The following is a 19,880-nucleotide window of genomic DNA, read 5'->3' as shown; positions in this document are numbered from 1 at the left end:
GAACAGAGAGATATTAGAGAGGGAAATGATGTATTTTAGAAAGCGCAGGTAGGAGTAAATGTATATTCTCTGTGTTGTGTGTTGACAGGGGCCCCAAGTACCACCTCTTAGCTCATACCACCCTGTCGCTGTCACATATCCAGGACAGCTTTCGCACACATGACCTCACCATCTCAGGCAATGGTGAGTGGCGGCCTTCACCAATCTGTCTCCTCACCATCTTTCCCTTTTCTTTGCCAAATCAGCCATCTGTCTGTTTTTTTGTCCCTCTCTCGCTCATCACTGTCTCACTTCTCCTCCCTGTATTCTAATAATTTCCCTTAAACCAAGTGTATTGTGCGTCCCCCTCCTCCTCCTCCTTCTCCTCGCCCCACCTTGTTCCATGTCCTCCTATGTTCCCTGACAGACAGCCATTGTCAAGGTCACTGCAATAAAGGCTGTGCTAGTGAGGTGACTGCTGTGTAAAGCTGTAATGATGTGGGCTAACAAGGGCCCAGACCTCAGACAGACAGGCCCCTAGTGTTTTATTCATTGGCCCTTCAGCCTGCTGTAAAGTTTCATTGCTTGCTGCACCTCATGACACTCCCTGCAGCTGCCAGTCGTTTACACCCCTGTGGCTTGTTTTTTTGTGTTTGGGGAGGGGGGGGCATTCGTGTGCATGTTTATGGCTGCACATGATTGAATGTCATGAATGTGAAATATTTTTATTTATTAATGATGTTTATTCAACTCATCCATCTCTCTCTCTCTCTCTCTCCTTCTCCCTCTCCCTGTAGAAGAGTGCTCTTATTGGCTGCCACTGTATGGCAGCATGTGTTGCCGTCTCGCAGCTCAGCCTCACTGTATGACCCAACAGATGATGAGTGGATGTTTGAAAGTTAAGGTAAGTTGACAGGTGTATGTGTGTGGCAGTGATAAAGGAACTATTGCTGTCAATAGTTTCCATAGTTTTTGGCTTTTGTCCTGGTTTATTTCAGTCCTGATCTCCTCCACCACCTCAGACCTCTCCTTGTTATGTTACTGTTTCTCCTTGTGTTTCTTTCCCTGTCTTTTACTTCACACTTGGCTGATCTTTTTCTCTGCTTTGCAGCACTTGGCTGGTGACCCTCAGAGTTGGACACAGGTGTATGCTGTTCTAAAAGGAACAAGTCTTTACTGCTACCATCGGCAAGAAGATCTGGAGGCCAACGTTGAGCCAGCTTTCACCATTGCAATCAACAAGGTCAGCAAAGGAATCAGAAAAATGGAGAATAAATAGAAAAGAATATAAAACACTGGGCTTTCAGAGGATGATCCAGCCTTACAGCACCTGCAGAGTTGTGTTGTTTTTGGTAATGCCTCAGGCCTACACAGTAAGGAATTGCAATTGTGGATTGCTGCCAGTTTGAATCTTCTGCCAACTCTGAGCTGGAAAAAGGTAAATAAGAGATGATGCTCTTTAGTGTGAAGGTGTTATTGAACAAGGCTCTTTACCCTCGGTTTCCCCAGTAGAGCTGCTCAGAAGCCAAGACAAGAACACTGGATCTGTAGCACTGCTTTCCGGTATAACTGTGAAAATGCTCAGCAGGGCCATAAAAGAGCAGGCATGTCTGGATAAAAGGCTTTAAAGACTTCCAAATTATATATGTTCAGCATCTTCTCAAGTGAGATACAGTGAGACACAGCAGGCAAGCTCTATCCAATCAGGAGTCATATTTCTCTCATCTGTCCATATTTCCAGGCACTAAAGGGAAGAACAGTCAGTCAGCCAGTCAGGTTCTTGATCATCTTATTTCCTGTGTCTGGGAGTTGGTGCCTAGTGGGGCTTCTCATTCTTTCCATCATGACTCATTCAGTCTTTCACAGCCTCTGACCCTGAGCTCACAGCTGACCTAAAGCCAAGTTGGTCAGATCAGATCTGTATGATCCTTTTGTTAGTCAGTCGTCTGGTTCATCCAAAGAGGAAGGAGGGGGTAATGCAGTGTGACAAACAGATGAATGGAACAACACTGCCATCTAGTGGTGATAAACAGGCCTGAATGCATGTGGAGTAGAATGGAGGTGGGAATTGGGAGTCTGCACCTTTTGTTGGATAATTGCTGAAGGGAAATGGTTTGGAAGAGGACTAATTAGTGGCTTTATTAGTTAGGGCTTAATTTCAGCAGGGATTCACAATTACAATTGCTGTAATGATCACTTGTTGCTGCACACAATTTCGCTCATTCAATAGCGCTGGCATCCATTCCTCATTGTAGTCATTTTGTGGTTGATGATTGTTTTCGTTGCTGCTCTCGTGTTTCAGGAGACCAGAATACGTGCATCAGAGAAAGACCCTCACAGTAAAGTTCAACATATTTGCATCAGTAATCAGTACGGAGGCGAGGAGGTCACACACACACTGACCACGGACAGTCGCGAGGACACACACCGGTGGATGGAGGCTTTTTGGCAACATTTCTACGACATGAGTAAGTGCAAAGGAAGTGTGTGAGATACATCCACTACATGCGCATATGCTGCTTGGTGCGTTGAAAATGACAGTTTGTCTCTGATGCACAGGCCAGTGGAAGCAGTGCTGCGATGACTTAATGAAAATCGAACTGCCGTCGCCAAGGAAACCGGCTCCTGTCACACCAAAACAAGGCTCGCTCTATCACGAAATGGGTACGATTATATCACTGTGGGAACACATGTGAACAGGACACATTTTGGGTCACTGTTAGCTGGAAAAGGAATCCTAAACAGGAAGGCAGGGAAAGAAAGCACCGTGCCTGCACTGCATGTGACTGTAGCTTTAATTCCTCGGGTCCATGTGCACGATGGAGCCACACTCTGCTTTACTTCTCTGTACTTGTAGATAGAATGGGTCTTATCTCTGACACGCTGACTCACTCTCTGTCCTTTGTTTCTCTGTCCCTCTTTGTCTTTTTTCAATTTTCCTTGTGTGTCCTAAATCCATCACTCCTTGGCTCGTCTCTTTTGTCCTTCTTTATTATTTCCTTTGCATTCTCATACACCATTCATGACCAACGTCACATTTTTCATCAACTCGGCTGAATTATCTTTATCCTCGAATGAACCTTTTTTTCTTCTCTCATCACACCTTAACATTCATTTCCTTAATAAACACGCATCAACCCTTCTTGATTTGTGTCCCTACCATCAAAACACACAAAACTATCCAAACTCTCCACTCCAACCCTTTCTCTATCCATCCTCCCTCTCGGTTTTCCTAACCCCCACCTGGCAGCCCCTCTTGCTACACCCTCCTGTGAGGGTCTTCTGCTGCAGGATAACGCTGTGTCTGCTGAGATTCGTGCTCTGCTGTCGTCCTATTACAACGACAGGTGAAGTAACAGGAGTAGGGCTTCATATGAATGATGCTATGCTAAATGTTGCAGCCCAGGATTTATTGTCAATAAAAAATAACAAGCAAAATTAAATACGGAGACATGTCCAGAACTGAAGTCTCTAAATTGTTGTCCTTTTGACACATGATGTTGTAGAATCACACATACATAAGTGAGGAGGATTTAAATGTACAAAACACAATTTGTTTTGTTTTCGTTTTGGATGTGTGCACCTCTGATTTGTCTGCATTTTTTTCTTATACACTCTCAAGGATATATTTCAAAAATCCAGAATAACAGTAACAGTTTGTGAACTACAAATGTGTCTAAATCCATCAAAAATCTTCCTTAATTTTGCATTAAAATGATACGAATCCCTGCCCTGTTTTATGAATATGAAGAAAATAGAACATATTAAGTCATCTCAAGTTATGACTGGATTACTGATTCATAAAAACTCAAATCTCAGATTGAACACAAACCAGTTATTTAAGTCAGTCAGATTGAAATCCTTTGAAAATAGATTCAAGTCGAGAACACCGCAATGTAATGACTTTCGTTGCATCTCCTCTGCAGTTATTGAATCATCTGATGACCTCAGTAGCACCGTGTCAGACATCCTGGCTCGGAGGATGCAGGAGCTGGAGCTCCGCAGCCAGCTGGGCACCTCCCCCACCTGGATGTCTATGTTTGACGAGAGTAACCCAAAAAGCGCTGGCCGCTCCCGTCCTTTTACCTCTCGCCTTTCTGGCCACAGCCCCTGCACCCCTCATCGACTGCCCCGCAGCCCTGTGAGCCCTCACCGCTGCCCACAGCTGGGTCTGCTGTCCTCAGATGCAAGCCTGACCTCAGACAGCGACAGCCACTGCAGCACCAGTCCCTGCTCCCAACGCCACGGCTGGCCCGAGCCTTCTTCAAACTTCTCTCCCTCGTCGTCTTCCCCCTCGCGTCTGAGGCCACGCACTCTGTCGCTGGATGCGAAGCTCAGCACACTTCGAGGGAGGGGGTACGGAGGAGGAGGGACTTTCCAGTGCCCCTGCCAGCCTCCTTCCTCCTCGCTGCTCGCCCCTCTCCCCATCTCCTCCCGTTCACCTCGGTCACAGCACAGCACACAGACCACGCTCTCCTGCTCCAGCTCCACCTCCAGCAACAGCTCCAGCAACAGTGAGGGCAGCCACAGCCCCGAGTCATCTGAGGGGGCCCCCTTCTCTAGGCCCTCCCCAGCTCGACGCAGCCTCAGGAACCTCAGAGCCAGGCTTGATCCTCGCAACTGGCTCCAGAGTCAGGTGTGAGCCCACCCTGCCTGCCTGAAACTTTGTGCTGGCCAAAAAACACCAGTGCTCATTAAACCATGATTTAACTGGCTTAATATATGTGAACAAACCTCAGGCAAACTGCTAGGCAACATGCACAGCTCTGAGGAGGAGAAGCTGCCTCTAGCCTGCCTCCTGGTGGAGGATGAATCATGGAAGACCCCCCCCCTTCCGGGGCTAACTGGAATGTCTTCTAACACAAAAGACAGGTGACAATCACTGCAGGCGACTCTGCACTTTGCTGGGTTGCCACAGTTTTGAAGCTGGTCCAAAACTAAATGGGAGGTACTCTGCTTGCTTTGAGAAAACTTGCTGCTTGGGAGAAAGTGATGCTAAAGAGCAAAAGGACTTATAAAGAACTGATAAACATGTCACACTTTGCCTACTGTCTGTCCTTAGATTGAAATAGGTAAGTTTTTTGTTTTGTCGTCTTCAGCAAATGTCTCGTCCACTCAAACATAATTTCAAGGTCATCTCTTAATGCACTAGCAGTATTTTGACTGGATGTGTCCTGTCTGTATTTTAGAAATTATGGTTTGCAGTGTTAATGCTATGAAAGCCAGCGAGCATGTGGCAAGATGAACATAAGGTATTTTCAAAGAGGTTTCAAATGTCAGAAACTGTCAAGTGTGGAGGGGAAAGGTTGGTTTCTGTTGCCTGCAATGTGATCTACTTTAGTGTACATATCTAATTATTCATACAGCAGATGATCTTTGTGGTTCTCCTAAAATTACTATGCATTACTACGCTTTTTTTTTTTTTTTTTTTTGCATGATTTGACTTACAGTTAAAATGGTGAACTACTTGAGATCATTTCAATAATGAATCTGGTGAAAATTTAACTTTATGCAAGTGCTCACACTTACTGTAGTGGTTATTACTGTGATCTCTTCAGGGCAAAAATCTGCGCTCCGGATTTAATTTTTACACATTTATCTGCAAACTATTGACAGGCTGTTGTCAGAACTGGGTAATAGAGCCATACATACATTGAAAATAATCCTAGAATAAACTGAAATTAACCAAAGCTTAAGTTATTATTGAAAACCCAAGCCATAGTTAGAGTTCTGCTTCACTGCCTCACTACAGTATTGTGGGATACTAAGAAGAGTGGTTCCTGATTATGGAATTTCCAAAAAAATGTGAAACGTCCACCAATCCAACACAGTGATATCCTTTAATTAAATTATTGATTGTTTCATAGTGGTTGCATTCCAGGCATCTTTCTACAAAACCCCAGTCAACCATCAGGTCACGATAATAAGAGCAGGATCAAAATTCTTTACAATGTCGCCTGATTTTATATTTTTAATTATGTAAGTTATTGTCATTGAGACAGCTCTTACCACCTGACTGAAGGTGTCCGTGTGAAAACAAATCTTTTAGGAGGGTGTGCGTCTGTCAGTGCAGTAAAGCTTCTTCTTCTTCTCTGTCTTTGTTGTTTACTGTGGATTTTACTTCGGTAACGTCGGTTTCTCTCTTGGGGCTCAGAAGTCGGGCAACCATTTCTACTAAGAATTAAAACTGTCAGATGTTTAAAGGAACAAGCATTTGTTACTGTAAATTAATTTTTATAAGTTAACAAATAAACCTCTATTCTTTGTCTTTTGTTACATTATTGATTTTGTTATAAATGCAGCTATATTGATACCTGATTCTCGTTACGTTAACAGATGATGTGCAGATATTTAACTGTTACGATTAGATAACATTGAATGTTATACCCTTGCAAGAGTTTCCCGTGTTAGCAGGCTTCCTGTTCTGCATGTGCACCATCCTAAAAAGCAAACATAAAATGAGAAATGTGGAAATCTCATGTTTAAATAATATAACATTAAATATAATAAATGTTTTATCAACTCGCAGCTGACTCTTTCTTCGCACGTCCACGATTTTGTCTACGTGAAATACAATCTTTTGAACTCTGTGAGGAATATTTCATGTAAATCTATGAGAGGTAAGTCAAATCATTAATCCTGCATATGTTAAATTTTGACTGATATATGAATACTTACTCAAAATCACATTGTAGCACGTGAGTGTAAAGAGGTTACACGCCCATTTTAAACTGCACATACTTAAGCAGGTTGAGGGCTTTTCCACCATGTACACTTTTCCTGCAGTGGGAGAACCTTTTATTAGATCAATAAAGTACTTTAAGTACTCTTCACTTCGAGCATACGATGAATCATGTTCTAGCCAATTCTGTTCTTTTTTTCTCTCCCTGCAGCTACAAATCCCACAGCAGATCCCACGTTATGTGAAGGTGAAATTCCATATGGAAGTTGCACTTGTCTGTCTTGTGGAAGCATCAAAGGCAGGTAGAACGGATGCTTTATTGTCAGTTGTCAGCAAAGCCTTAGATCTCTAAATAGTACAAAGCACTGTTACAAACATAAGAGGTAGTAGACACTGAGTCTTAACTGAGCATTGTAAAATGCATAGAGAAATACTATGGCCATAGTGACTCTGTTTCAATGCCTCAGAGGAGAACCTAAAGCTCCCTGCTTTGTGTCTGCCATGCAGAGTTGTACCATTGTTGTGCTATTGTAATTTCACAACTGCTTAAAGTATTAAAAAAACATACATATAATCATATTCAACCCAACACATACATATTCATCAGTATAGAACAGAATCACACTTATAAATACTTTATATTATATGCTTCATATGATGTCGATTATTGACTTATGTAACCCAATAGGGGCATTTAGCTCAAAGTTTGGCAATTATATGATTTCTGTTGGATTACATAAGTAAATGAAAAGTGTCACAACAAGTTACAGATAAATGAGGGGTGTCTCCCCTCCTCACCCTCTTTCATGTCCTCAGTTTTATAGCATTTTTCTTTTTGCACTTGTGCTTCCTCCAGCTCCATGATCCCCTCTCATTAGCAGGCACTCCGTGGATTACACGCCCGCAGCGCCACCCCAGCCAGAGTACTCCAGGCGAAGGTGGAGACCTTTGCAGGGCACGTTCCAGCTCTGCTGATGTACGTGGATGCAATCCGGTGGAGCCGCTTTGCACCAAAGGTGTTGTAGTGTCCTGGGAGGACTTGGTCAACCTGTTAAATGAGTTTGCCAGTTGTCAGACATTTTAAAATTATGTGCAGTCAGTCCCACATGAACTCCTAAATCATCAGTTGCGGCACACTCAAACATAATCTATCTGAGCACCAACTGTATCCACCATTACATGCTTCATAGCTTTGACTGAAGGATGATTATGACATACAGTAGAAAGACAAATTTGGGGAAATCTTTTGATTTACCTAGAAATTATTAATTATTTGTTCTTAACATGCAATGTCTAGTAAACTGTAAAATCCAGTGCCATTGAGGGTAGAGAATCAAAAGCAGTCCAGCACCTAAAATGTACACATAATGGACATATCCATTTTCATTTTATATTTCATATTTTTAGACTGTGGGATTGGAAACCAACTGTGCATCAAAGACAGATAGCTGAACTGTGTGCTGAAATGGATAGGCCACCCGCTGGTGTGTTTTAGCGTTACCTGCTCGCTGTCCACCAGCCCCACCAGGCGCTCACAGCTGCTGATGTAGTCACTGACACGGCTGTAGGGCAGCCAGTCAATCATGGAGCCGTCGTACACGACATCTCCACTGAAAAGCAACTTGTTGTCACGATCGTGGAGGCAGATGCTGCCCCGAGAGTGACCGGGCATGTGAAGAACCGTCAGCTGTCTGTCGCCCAGGTTGATGACATCACCTAGACAGTAAAGAGGAAGTGGTAGGAAAATATCTTCAAAATCATTCACACATGCAAACACAATATAACTTAGATCTCCATATGCATCCCAATCTCAAACGTAAAAGCCCAACTAGGAGTGACTGGCAGATTTCATACTGGCCCGTCACAGATATACAGTATGTGTACATGGTTCGATATGCACTGATGAACTGAACAGAACATAATGTTCTGCAGGATTTCATCCATAGTCAATGCAAAGATGCACATTCACAAGTCAGGCATATTCAACTTCAGCAAAATATCAGCACATGTCACAGGGCTTTGCAGAGTGTTGTGTGGTGAGGAGCAGGTGGAGCACTTATCAACCTGTCTGCAGCAGCAAGTCAAGCAAACACTCGCGCGGGTACTGCAAATTAAAGTAAATGATCCTGCAAATAAATTCATAAATTGTTTTGCTTTGTGTGTGACAACATAATAAGGCATCCTGCCTCTATTATGTTTCATATTCATGTTCCATATTTCAGGGATCATCACAATCAGAATTTTTTCTGCCTTAATATCAGCATCAGCCACAAGTATCGAGTATCAGGCTCTACCCAGCATCCAAACTAAATCCTTATGTTCAGCCGTATTTTGACAGGCTGGAGCCAAGCCAGAGTTATACTTGTGTTGTTCACATGTCACCACATATCACCATGATGTACGCAGTGCAGGACTTTCAGTATATATTTGATTTGGTCCATACCAGCTAGGAGTTGCACAGTGTGACAGAAGGGTGAAACTGACACACCAAGCAATGAGATATTCCATCTGCAGCACTGCAGCAGTGGCTCTGACACAGCAGAACAAGCCAGTGTATTGACCGATGGTGCAAAAATGAAGGCAGGAGTACTAAAGATATTCAGGGGGAAAGTTTTCATCCAAATTCCAACAAAAACCAAAGCTGCTTATCCCAAATGCAGCGTCCTTTATGATGCTTTACACTCTGTGGAACAACCATCATGAAACTTAATGAATAATGTTAAGTTTCAGAATGTGAGTTTTAATCTGCGAGTGACTGATATGAGCTGGGAGGTTATCAATACTCTCTGTGATGCTCTCCATAAGTGTGGACCATCTCTGCCTTCTCTTCTTCTTTCTTTCTTATAACTAACAGAATCCAAGTTAATCAGCACACTGCTTTAAAATAGAGCCGCTCTATTATAGAGCATCTAGAGCATCACAACCAACAACAAAAAAAAAAAAATCAGATTACTTCCAAACTATCAATACATTTTGTCCGCTTGTCACTGTGCTCTTCTGTGGACCTGCCTGAGCAACAACCAGCACCTCACTGTAGCTGTGCCTAAGCGAAGGCAGCATCCTTTCTAACGTCAGCCTTGAGCTCCATCCATTAAGACGATGAAAAACGTTGTTAGCTCTACTTCTCACATCATCCTGTGCCTCTCCACTGCACATGTTACATTTCTCCAAATGTCTACTTTCATTTAGCAAGTCATTGTTGGTCTTCTGTAAAATTCACTTGTGCACTGAAATCCCAGTGCAGGGGTAGAAAGATTCTGTATAATGCATGACTCGCTATTGAGTCCTGGCTCACCCATTAAATATCACCTAATGGGATCGACGCCGATTCTTATCCTCCCCTGGCAAATGCATTTAGACCTCCCAGTCTGGCCTCTGATCACAGATCCACTCCCTTACAATACATCGCATCATCCCCTACCTACCCTCCTGCAGTATGTGCGTAGGCTGCACAGCCTTGACTTTGTAATGCCTTGCCCTCCATCCCGGACTGGGAGCCTCGGCTATCTCCCTGTCGCTGAGCCAGGTGACCGTTTCGAAGTTGTCTCCGTTGGCCAAGGCATCGACCTCGGCGCTGTGGACTCCCACCTGTTGGAACTGATGCAGACCACCCGAGTGGTCGAAGTGGGCGTGGGTGGCGATGGCCAGCAGCGGGTTCTTCCTTTGCGGATCTTTACCGAGCAGCCCCTTGGCGTCGATGTAGTCAGGTAAGCTCCTCAAGCCCAGACCGGTGTCTATCACCACGTCCTGGTGTGAGCCGCGAAGCAGCCAGATGTTGGCCCGGTTGTCTGACTGATAGAATCGCTCTTGGATCCAGAAGAGTCCGTCTCCGAGCGATTTGTGAGCGTACCACTCGGCTGCAGACATCCCAGTGAATGCACTTGACGAAGTAACCTGCTGCGGGTGTTGTGCTGCCAGGTGATTTCGCGGCCGAGAGGTGTAACTAGCCTTTTAGCTAGAGGTGATATGTTTTCATTGAGGTTAGTATGATGGTGGCCGCCGACACACCCTTATTGGGGGAGAGCGTGCTCATTGGACGACCAGATGAGTGACGATATCCATATACCCGCTGTTATTGGCTGGGAATAAATGACGTGTTTTTAAACGTCACGCCGGGGCGGGGCGAGTTAAAGCCACTCATATCGCTGATTGTAGCGTGAGCGTAGGTTTGCACGCCGGTTTAAGGGAAGTCGTACATTCTTCGTTAGGTTTTCCTTTATTTTTTAGCGATTTCAAGAGCTCGTTTACATGCCGAACTAATAAAACTGAGCAGCTGAATGTTAAAGGGAAGTAGAGTCGAAGAAGTGAAAACATGGAGACTTGGTAAAGGCTAAATGTCGCTGAATACACAGACTTTGAGGATCCCACGTCTCCACATAATTTACTGACAGTCCCATAGTGAGTATTACAACTTAATGTGTGAGTGAATTGTGAGTCTCTGGTTTATTTCAGAGTTGAGCATCTCTGCATAGTAGGCCGTAGTAAGACAGAAAGAAGGCCATGGAAGCTGTGGTACATTCACTTGTTGTGTGTACACGTGTGTGACAGTGAAGTTGACTGGAGCCATGTGGACCCTGTGCTGCAGGTACAGAAGAGGCTTGCAGTCATGGCAGGCAGGGGTCGTGGTGTGGCTTCCTTTACTTTCAACGTTGAGGCTCTGGGCATCGGCAGGGGTAGCATGCCAGAAGCTAGGGTGGGGCCAAGCCCGCTGTTTCCAGTAAGTATCTAACACAGACTCACGCACTCACTCACAAAAATGCAGAGGTCCCACGATGATCTATCACATGGCAGTATATTAATTTTTCCTTTAAGCTCTCAAAGTGTTGCATGGCACATCGTTTCAGGTAGGCAGGATATCAGAGAGAGGTGAAATCTGCATGAAATCTCAAAAGTAGACGTTTAAAGAAGTACAACAAATTAAAATATATATATTGTATCAGTGTAAGTAAAGTTGGGTATAATAATAACCGGTTGCAAAGCATCTCTTCCAAAAGAATCCTCCTATTATTGTCGAATTATATGTTGATCTAGGATGCTTCTATTATTTTATGCATGATGCAGCAAAAAAAAAAAAAGGGGGGGGGGGGGTCAACTGACTTGTCTTGCTCTTACTCTCTGTGCCTTGTGCATGTATCCTATTGCTTCCAAGTACATCACGCACAGCACAAAACTCAGTGGAAATGGCGACGATTGTATTTTGCACACACGGCCAGAGGCCACCCGTATTTCCAACTAACTTATCACAAACAAGCTGACAAACCTGGGGCTTTTGAGACTTTGGATATTGAGCCTTGCTTAGTGTGTGACGAGTGTGTCTAATTACTTTGGCCAAAGGACCAAAAATGATGTACAGTAAGTTCAGGATGTTCTGTTTGGTTCTTTTGCACAAAAGTCTGTGTAATATACAATAATGCAATTTCATTATTTCAAGTTAAGCATGGATGCATCATTCAGTCGTAAATGTCACAGGTTTCCCTCACAACTGAACTTTATCAGTCATTATTTGTATAATATTTTGAGGTAGCTTTTCTTGAGTTGTACCAAAAGAGCTTTGTTACTTGGCAGGTTGAAATCCAGCTTGGTTTGCATTTTAACTATCCTTACATTATCTCTTTCATTTTAAGTGTAGGATCAGTTTGGTACAAATGTATAGATCTGTACTGTAAACAACTGACATAAGTGTAATATACTTATAATTTGTGTCAGCTGCTATTACCTCCCTCCCATGATGCAATCTCTTCCAGAACACAGACTTTAAGCCAGTGCCGCTGAAAGCTGGCGAGGATGAGGACTACATGCTGGCCTTAAAACAGGAGATGAGGGGAGCAATGCAACGACTACCTCACAACATCAAGCCTCACTCCAATAAAGCAGGTGAGGAGGAGAGTAGGGCATCAGAAATCTGACGCCTGTGCTATGGCAAGGCAATTGGCTGCTAGGAGGGAAGAAGCACTTAGGAACTGAGGCATTTGATGAGGTTTGTGTCTGGGAATTTAAGACTTGAGTTACAGCTGCTACCTCATCTGATGGTTATAATATAATTTCTGTGGTCTGTTCTTTGAGAGTTTCCTTATCCAGCAATGATTAAATATATTAGCAAAAGCAGCAGATAGTCAAAACTAGTCAAACTATGATTTACTGTTGTGGTTAAGAATCAGGAGTAGCACCCAGTAGTTTGTGTTGATTACACTCATGGTTCTGATAAATTGTTAAAGGTGATGTGACAGTGAATTGGGTCTTGTTTAAGAGTATTTCCTCTTGTTTATATGAAACAGAAGTGGAGAAATACACGGAGAGATACCTGAAGCAAAAGCAGACGGATGATGAGGAATGGACTCCAGGTGCTTGAACTAACAACATATGGTCATGAGATTAAAGCAAGTTGAGGAAAAAAAAAGTGGAAAATAACAGAAATAATTAACTTGATGTTTTAGACTGGAACCTCTTCCCAAAAGAACTGATGCCCCAAAAGAAAAAAACTCGTGCTAAAGCAGGTACATTAATGCCCTTATATTTATTATGAGATTCAGTTCTATGGCTGTAAGAATGAAGACCAATTGCTTAAATCCAACAGGCACAAAGAAGAAAACTGCGATATCACGCAAAGACACAGAGGATATTCTGAGTAAATTAGACGTAAGCTTCTTTTTCACTTTTTTTCTGCTACTGAGCCTTACATGCACTCTTACTTTTCTCTTGACAATTTTTTTTAATTGTACCCTTTTATGAACGCATCAAGTTTATGCAGAAGAATGGGCTCAGGATGCATATGAATATTCTTTTCTGAGCTACCACACGTTTTACATAAGTAATTTAATCCTGTCAATATTTCAGGAACTGGCAAAGAAAGATGACGGGAACCCTGAAAAATCAGATGATGAGACCGAAAAGAAACCAGGGAATGAGAATGAAGAGGAAGAAATTGAAGAGGATGAATATGATGAAGAGGATATTGAAGAGGTTGGATTACACATAATGTGAAATATTTATTTCCAAAATTACTAAACACCAACTTATTATTATGAATATGTGAGATGTAGAGTTAATTTACTTTGTTTCTTTCTAGGGAAATGACTACATTGAAAACTATTTTGACAACGGCGAGGATTTTGCTGCGGACAGTGATGATAATATGGATGGTGAAGCAACATATTGAGACAGTGTGACTCAAGTGTGCAAACCCAAGCACACACGCACTGTTGCAGTAAACCATCATTGAGTTATTGTTTCTGTTGGTTAAATATTTGAGAAGTTGGGAACACTTTTGTTTACTTTGGTTGAAGTCAGGCTTGCCTTAAGTCTTATGTAAATAAGAAATGCCAAACTATGTGCATACTGGCAATAATTTATTCAAAATAGATGTATTTATTTCCCAGCCTGTAGCACATTTCCACAGTTTGAAAGGCACATACTGTCAACAACGCATGCTTTTTCATGAAGTGTCAAGTGAACACAGTGGTAAAATAAAAGGGCTGTATAACAAAGTCTAAAATTTCACATAATTACAAGTATGAGTCATTGAGGGAATAATGTGCATTTCCCATTTTTCTTGGCATGGTCTTGGAGGTTTCTGAAATGAAAAAAAAAAAAAGCAATTTTCTCCAGACAAGCCAAAGAAAAAAAAATTCAAGCAACTTTCATGGAAATTCAGAAATATAATTTAACTGGTAACTCCAGTACTGGTGTGTAAGTACTAAGTGTAATTGTAAGTAAAGGATAATGCTCAGCAGTACTGAAATAAATTAATTATTATATTACACAAAGTGGCAGCGATAGCATTTAAAGATACACTATTTCTAACATAGCAAAAAAATACAGTTGGACAAAACTGAGTAAGAACTGCTTTAATACTACATCCACAGAATTTTTTATTCTCTCAGGGCGCTGCCACTGTTCTGTTACTGAATAAACAAAAACCGGATAGAATGTTGCTGTCTGACTCTTGTGTGTACTTTACTTACAATGTAGCAGCATGATAACTCTGAAATTCATCCAGAATTATTAGGAAAAGTATAACACTATTTTATTTTTTTTAGCTCAATTACACTCCTTGTTGTAAAGCATACCAATGTAAAATTACAGACACAAGGAATGACTGTGGCCACTCACTTGTTCCTAGTCACTCAGCTATTCCTGCCATAAAGGGACTGTCCCAGTCAGGCTGAACTGGTGTTAAAAAAAAAAAGAAGTGATACTAGGAACATCCACCCAATTTTTCTAGGTCTCTGCTATGTCTTCTCAAACTGACTATGTTCACTGTCCCCTGCTTTGTCCACTTTGGCTCCCTGTGGATCTTGATTAACCACCTTAACAGCATGATTCCCATGTTCAGCCCTTGCGTGGTTGTCTCTTCCAAAATTATTGTCATTGTGTTGTCCATGAGGCATGCTGCTAGGAGCTTGTGTGGGAATGCCATGATGGCTAACGTCAGCTTTCATGAGAACCTCATAGTACAGCAGATAAAACACAGGTGTGACAATGCCAACAACCAGCATGATGGCCACAGCTGTCCACCATCTCATGCCCCAGTCTGCCCCATAATAAGGGTCCTTTCTCTGTGCTGGTTTATACTCGACTTCTCCTAGCAGTGGCTGCTGTTGCTGCAGCGTTAAGGAGGACACAACCTCACTGAGGCTGCTCCGAGACGGACCTGTGGATTTCACCAGCTGCTCAATGTCCTTGTCCTTCTCCAAGAGGAATCCTTCCACACTGTCCGTGGAAGAAGAAGAGTCTGTAGAGGACTCGGTGGGCAGGGAGGTAATGGAAGAGTTCGTGGGCACGTGTTGAGTACCTGATGGGGAGGCAGATTTGAGAGGTCCAGTGGTGTGAGTCTCAGTGAGGACACTAAAGCGCCTCACAGGAATCTTGACTGACCGCAGGGCAAAGAAGTCCTGCTCTGTCAAGAGATTGTTAGCACGCTTTATATCAGCCACCTAGGAAACACACATAAGACAGAAACATTTACCAACTTAAGCTCTTCTATGCAAGATGACCTGGATGACTGAGAATCTACACAGACACAAGTAGCTATTTTAGATTAGCTGTGATTTAAATATTTTTAACTAGAATGGCAGCCACTGTGTTTGTTACAAAGGTGTTCATGATACCATTACCAACCACTCAGTGTTTTTTAGTTGTTTTTATCTGATATGGCAAAATTGTTAGCAAAAAAATACAAATTTACTCGTTCAGCAGTCACACAGCAAAATTATTATTTACTTGGAGACATACTGAGCAATGATAATGCAGCGCAATGCTATTCAGGGTGTCCCCTTCCTGGATATCTCTGGTCAGGTAGATAATGTCCTCCATCCTCTCTCTGGAGGTGCCCCTCCGCAGCCTCTCTCTGCCACGTGACCGCAGCTCATAGTTCTCCCCATCCTCCTCTGAGAGGTCATTCTCCGAGCCATTGTTTCCAAACAGATAGGCGTGACTGCCGTTGGCAGACTGCACCATGGTGGCTGACTGGAACCCATAGTGCTGGTTTCTACTGGACATTTTTTTCTTCACTGTGTTGGAAAGAGCACAGCCAAGTTTGAGTACCAAATTGTGAACTTATGCAGCATATTCTTTGAGAATATCAGAGGTATTTTTGCCCTAAAAAAGGATAACATGGAAAACATGTTTGAGCAAATAAGCTTGTTACAACTGTATCACTTAAAACAAGGGAGGGATAACCTGTACAATATGGTTCATTATGGTTCATTAAGACACATGAGAAACATTGTGCTAGAGCATCTTGACAGATATGGCATCAATAGTTATGATGTCATTGTTTACCAGTTTCAATAACTTGGGGCAAAGATAAAATTTGCACATCTTTATAAAGAACTGCCACCTTGTATCATGACAGCTATCAGTGTCATTGCAAAGGTAACCAGTGTTTCATATAAGTTTGCAAATACAATCATTTTAACCATGCAGATATAAAAAAAATACCGGGAAAGCTGACCTGTGCGAACCTTATGGCATCATAAAAGCTCAGACATGCAATTATTTCTCTAAAGCCTGAAAGTAAGCGCAGGGAGTATTTAAGTTCACGTACAGTAAGTTTTTTTATCATGTTGTTCTCCAAACTAAAGTCCATCTCTCTGGTAGTCCTGAGCAGAAAAGTTACTATTAAGCAAGATAAGACTGGCCTTGACTTTACAGGCAGTACAGTCGGTGCTCATGATACCAAGGTCTTATTTATGTAATATTTCTTCTTCATTACCCATCACGACATGCTACATCGCCAGTAAAGGTGACAGCTTGTCAGATGACGTTATGTATTCCCGTATCACATCTATGAGCAAGGCGAAGCAGACTGCACTCAAGGCTACTAACGTATTTTAAACCATATGCCAAATCCGTGAACAACGTATAACAATGCTAGCTAAGCTGTAAGCTAGCAATCTGTGGTGTTAACCCCTATGATTCACACCAGCGGTCATTTTCTCTGTTAAGGATGTAGGGGTGTGACTAACTAGCGAACTTAAACTTACAGATAGTTACTGTGGTTAAAACTCCTGGTTAGCTACCGTTACTATTCAACTTTGCAACGAATATGGCTATTAGACAAGTAGCTAATGCTACACATCAGTCTCTCCCACCCCACAAAAAGTCTAGTCGATATCAATATCTAGTAGCAATAGCTACGTAACTTTAGAAAGTATGTCTAAGCCAACAAAATCAGTGGCTTAAATGAACTGTCAGGTCGGTCTTGTACTAATAGTCATATATCGCGCAAGTCCACGGATAGCAAAATAAGAAACCTAGGCTAGTGCTAACTAGCGTACATCTGTGTTATGTAGTTAGTAACGTTTGTACATCGACCAGTGCTCAAAACTGATAAATTCTATATTATGGAAGAAGTGGTCAGCAATTGCACTTACCTTAAAAACTGAACACCGATCAATCAGTTGACCTGAATAATACCCATAGTTCCACCGGAGTAGCTTCTACCTCACCTTGCCTTCGGTTGTTAGTTACCTGTTAGCTACTGTTGAACCGCTACCGCTCACGCCACGTCAACAGAATATTTGCGTAATGACGTACCACTGACGCCACAACACAACCACCGCTTATAATCGCGAGATGGCGCTAATGATTGAGTTAATGGTTCCTGAGGTCGCTAGTCAGGGCCAGATCGAGCACGGATTGGTAACCTAAAGTTTCTTTTAAAATTAAAACCGGGTTATTTTTATGTAGCGGTCCAGTTTCGTACCCATAGTAACAAACTCCTAATTGCACTGAGCGCGGAAAACAAAAGAGGGTATGCGGAACAAACTCAACCAGCATGTTAGATAAAACTCACATTGGCTTTTCCCTTTTTGACTCCAACACCATAAGGATGTAAGGAGCACGTAGCGGACAGTTCATTGTGTTTCAGCTAGTCATACAGGTTTGCCAGACTTTAAGTTACCTGTGATGGAGTACAACCCAAGTTTACATTGTTTGACAACAACAGAGAGGCGAACACCTAGCATAAGGAGAAGGCTCCCGGGGCGCTATGCCTGCTCGGTTCGCTGGGTGGCGCTGTCCACCACCACACCGAGCAACACTGAGAGACTTAGTGGGATTAAAACATCTCGTCTCATTAGGCAGCGACCGGGGTGGTTGAGGGGTGGCGGGTGGGGGACGAACCGGAGTCTCTGACTAGCTGCAAAACTAATCTTCCTGTTGGAGCAGTGAGTCGTGCGTGTGTGTGTGTTTGTGTATACAGCAGCAGCACCTCACATGGCTGCAGGAGCCCGGAGCTGAGTGCAGACAGAGGACAAGGTCCAGAACAGACCGCTCCGCTCCGTCTCTGCTGGTTACACCTCCCGGCTTCGGTCCCGTTAGGTGACATACGCGCTTTATCCCATGCTGTTCACAGGCAACCCAAAACTGCTGAGGGAAAAGCCGCATTCAGTGTAATACAAAATGATGCGTTTACTGGCTGCTGTTTGAGAAGAGAAGGAACTGAAGACCCCGGGAGCGCTTATCGATGTTATCCTCAGCAGCAGATATATTATAGTAATTCATCTTGGACAGAGAGGCCGAGCAAGGTGTCAGGTAAGTTAAAATGATACATTTTCTGTCTCTTATTTAAACATGTTTCTGTTTTGTCATTGTGAATGTGGACTAACAGTAGCCTACGGACGTGTGTGAGCCTAACTTTGCTGGATGATTTAATAGAAAGACTTGGACGCATGAGGATACAGCATTGTGACACAGTCTGGAGGACAATGCAAACGCGTCGGATTTATTTTTCATAGAGTGTGTCAGTAGTGATCGGTGACTCTAGGCGCTGTGGCCAGTGATAGATTAATAGTGGAGAGAATATAAAGGAAACAAATGAGTTGCGATACTCCTCATCAATTATGCCAGACAGCTCAAGCAGACGTATTGTGTAACACTATAGGAAAACGATTAAAAGTGGATGGCCGCGGCTAATTTCTTTCTTTTTTTTTCGGCGTGCCAAAAATCCCCCCTCGGAGCAGCTAATAAAATTGAAAAGCCTAAATATTGATTCAGCGCAATCAGTAAATGAATGGCCGGGTAGCCCATTGAGGAGGGAGACAAACGCTTCCATGGTTACATCCAGGATCTCCAGTGTGATTACTGCGCTTTGTGTGGGTTTCTCTATCCCACTGAAATAAAACAACAATTCAGGGGGAACTGCCACACATGGCGAGCTGGAGACCCTCTCATAAATGCTCCGTTGACTAATCTATAGGCTTACTTTGGCCATAAGTAATCTTGGCACACTCTGAGTTGCGCACATGTGCTGTTACTGTTAAATCAACGAGTGGTGCCTGTAGCCTAATTGTCCCGTCGCTTCTTTGCGTATTTTTTACGCAGATGTTCACGCTCCACAGTTTACGCCGGTTGATGGGATGGGGTTTTCACTCTCTGAATAATTGAATATGTCCTCCTTATCTCTAATTGATTTGACATGATGTCATCTTGGTGCGTCCCTTTGCAAATCTCTTTTGTTGCCTCCTCTGTGGTGCCTCAGCAGTATTAAATCCCTTTTCTCGCTGGGACTGAAGGGAGGGAGCTGCCTCTGTGTCCATTCAGCACTTACACCTGCTCTTCCTCAGTGCCAGCCTTCGCTGCTGACTGTTTCTGAAATGTATCTTTGTGTAAAAGGGCCACATGACTGAATCAGTTGAAGAATTACAGTCTTCTCCCTTTGTTTGCAGAGAGGCAACAAAGCCTGCCATGAAATCTTTGATTTCCTCAAACCTACAAT

The 19,880-nt window shown here is 42.9% G+C and overlaps 5 protein-coding genes across 10 annotated transcripts in view; 3 read left to right on the top strand and 2 right to left on the bottom strand.

Annotated features, from left to right (window-relative positions):
* rtkna (rhotekin a) overlaps positions 1 to 6,495 on the top strand; it is a 54,515-nt gene extending 48,020 nt beyond the window's left edge. For 3 of the 4 annotated variants that reach the window (XM_046387084.1, XM_046387085.1, XM_046387086.1), the window contains exons 6-11: positions 89 to 183; positions 777 to 883; positions 1,091 to 1,222; positions 2,282 to 2,447; positions 2,539 to 2,643; positions 3,906 to 6,495. In XM_046387084.1, the coding sequence (XP_046243040.1) occupies positions 89 to 183; positions 777 to 883; positions 1,091 to 1,222; positions 2,282 to 2,447; positions 2,539 to 2,643; positions 3,906 to 4,621 (1,321 nt within the window). In that variant the 3' untranslated portion in view covers positions 4,622 to 6,495. Of the gene's footprint in view, positions 1 to 88; positions 184 to 776; positions 884 to 1,090; positions 1,223 to 2,281; positions 2,448 to 2,538; positions 2,644 to 3,229; positions 3,327 to 3,905 lie in introns of all 4 variants that reach the window. The other variant, XM_046387087.1, reaches the window with a different exon arrangement.
* A 464-nt stretch (positions 6,496 to 6,959) lies between these two features.
* mblac2 (metallo-beta-lactamase domain containing 2) lies at positions 6,960 to 10,683 on the bottom strand. Its single transcript, XM_046387091.1, has 3 exons — positions 10,087 to 10,683; positions 8,163 to 8,377; positions 6,960 to 7,709 (listed from the first exon to the last, which is right to left on the bottom strand). The coding sequence occupies exons 1-3, from the start codon at positions 10,526 to 10,528 to the stop codon at positions 7,536 to 7,538; spliced, it is 831 nt and encodes a 276-aa protein (XP_046243047.1). The 5' UTR covers positions 10,529 to 10,683; the 3' UTR covers positions 6,960 to 7,535.
* Positions 10,684 to 10,781: 98 nt separating this feature from the next.
* Positions 10,782 to 14,291, top strand: polr3g (polymerase (RNA) III (DNA directed) polypeptide G). Its single transcript, XM_046387092.1, has 8 exons — positions 10,782 to 11,059; positions 11,247 to 11,378; positions 12,406 to 12,535; positions 12,937 to 13,002; positions 13,096 to 13,155; positions 13,236 to 13,297; positions 13,496 to 13,621; positions 13,728 to 14,291. Exons 2-8 carry the CDS (start codon positions 11,268 to 11,270, stop codon positions 13,815 to 13,817), a joined length of 645 nt encoding a protein of 214 aa, XP_046243048.1. The 5' UTR covers positions 10,782 to 11,059; positions 11,247 to 11,267; the 3' UTR covers positions 13,818 to 14,291.
* On the bottom strand, positions 13,991 to 17,700 carry lysmd3 (LysM, putative peptidoglycan-binding, domain containing 3). 3 transcript variants are annotated; one of them, XM_046387089.1, is made up of 3 exons: positions 17,536 to 17,700; positions 15,881 to 16,258; positions 13,991 to 15,594 (listed from the first exon to the last, which is right to left on the bottom strand). In XM_046387089.1, exons 2-3 carry the CDS (start codon positions 16,157 to 16,159, stop codon positions 14,890 to 14,892), a joined length of 984 nt encoding a protein of 327 aa, XP_046243045.1. In that variant the 5' UTR covers positions 16,160 to 16,258; positions 17,536 to 17,700; the 3' UTR covers positions 13,991 to 14,889. The 3 variants fall into 3 exon arrangements, with proteins under 3 accessions (XP_046243045.1, XP_046243044.1, XP_046243046.1); XM_046387088.1 differs by having other exon boundaries at positions 15,881 to 16,170; positions 17,536 to 17,699; XM_046387090.1 differs by having other exon boundaries at positions 15,893 to 16,170; positions 17,536 to 17,697.
* A 215-nt stretch (positions 17,701 to 17,915) lies between these two features.
* adgrv1 (adhesion G protein-coupled receptor V1) overlaps positions 17,916 to 19,880 on the top strand; it is a 105,316-nt gene continuing 103,351 nt past the window's right edge. The window contains exon 1 of the mRNA XM_046387083.1: positions 17,916 to 18,697. The gene's annotated coding sequence lies outside the window, so the exon portion shown is untranslated. The remainder of the gene's footprint in view (positions 18,698 to 19,880) is intronic.

This window comes from Scatophagus argus, chromosome 4 (assembly GCF_020382885.2).
Source record: "Scatophagus argus isolate fScaArg1 chromosome 4, fScaArg1.pri, whole genome shotgun sequence".
Lineage (NCBI taxonomy): Eukaryota > Metazoa > Chordata > Actinopteri > Scatophagidae > Scatophagus > Scatophagus argus.
Note: the sequence above shows the minus strand (reverse complement) of the source record. Positions and strands in the feature narration are given on the sequence as shown.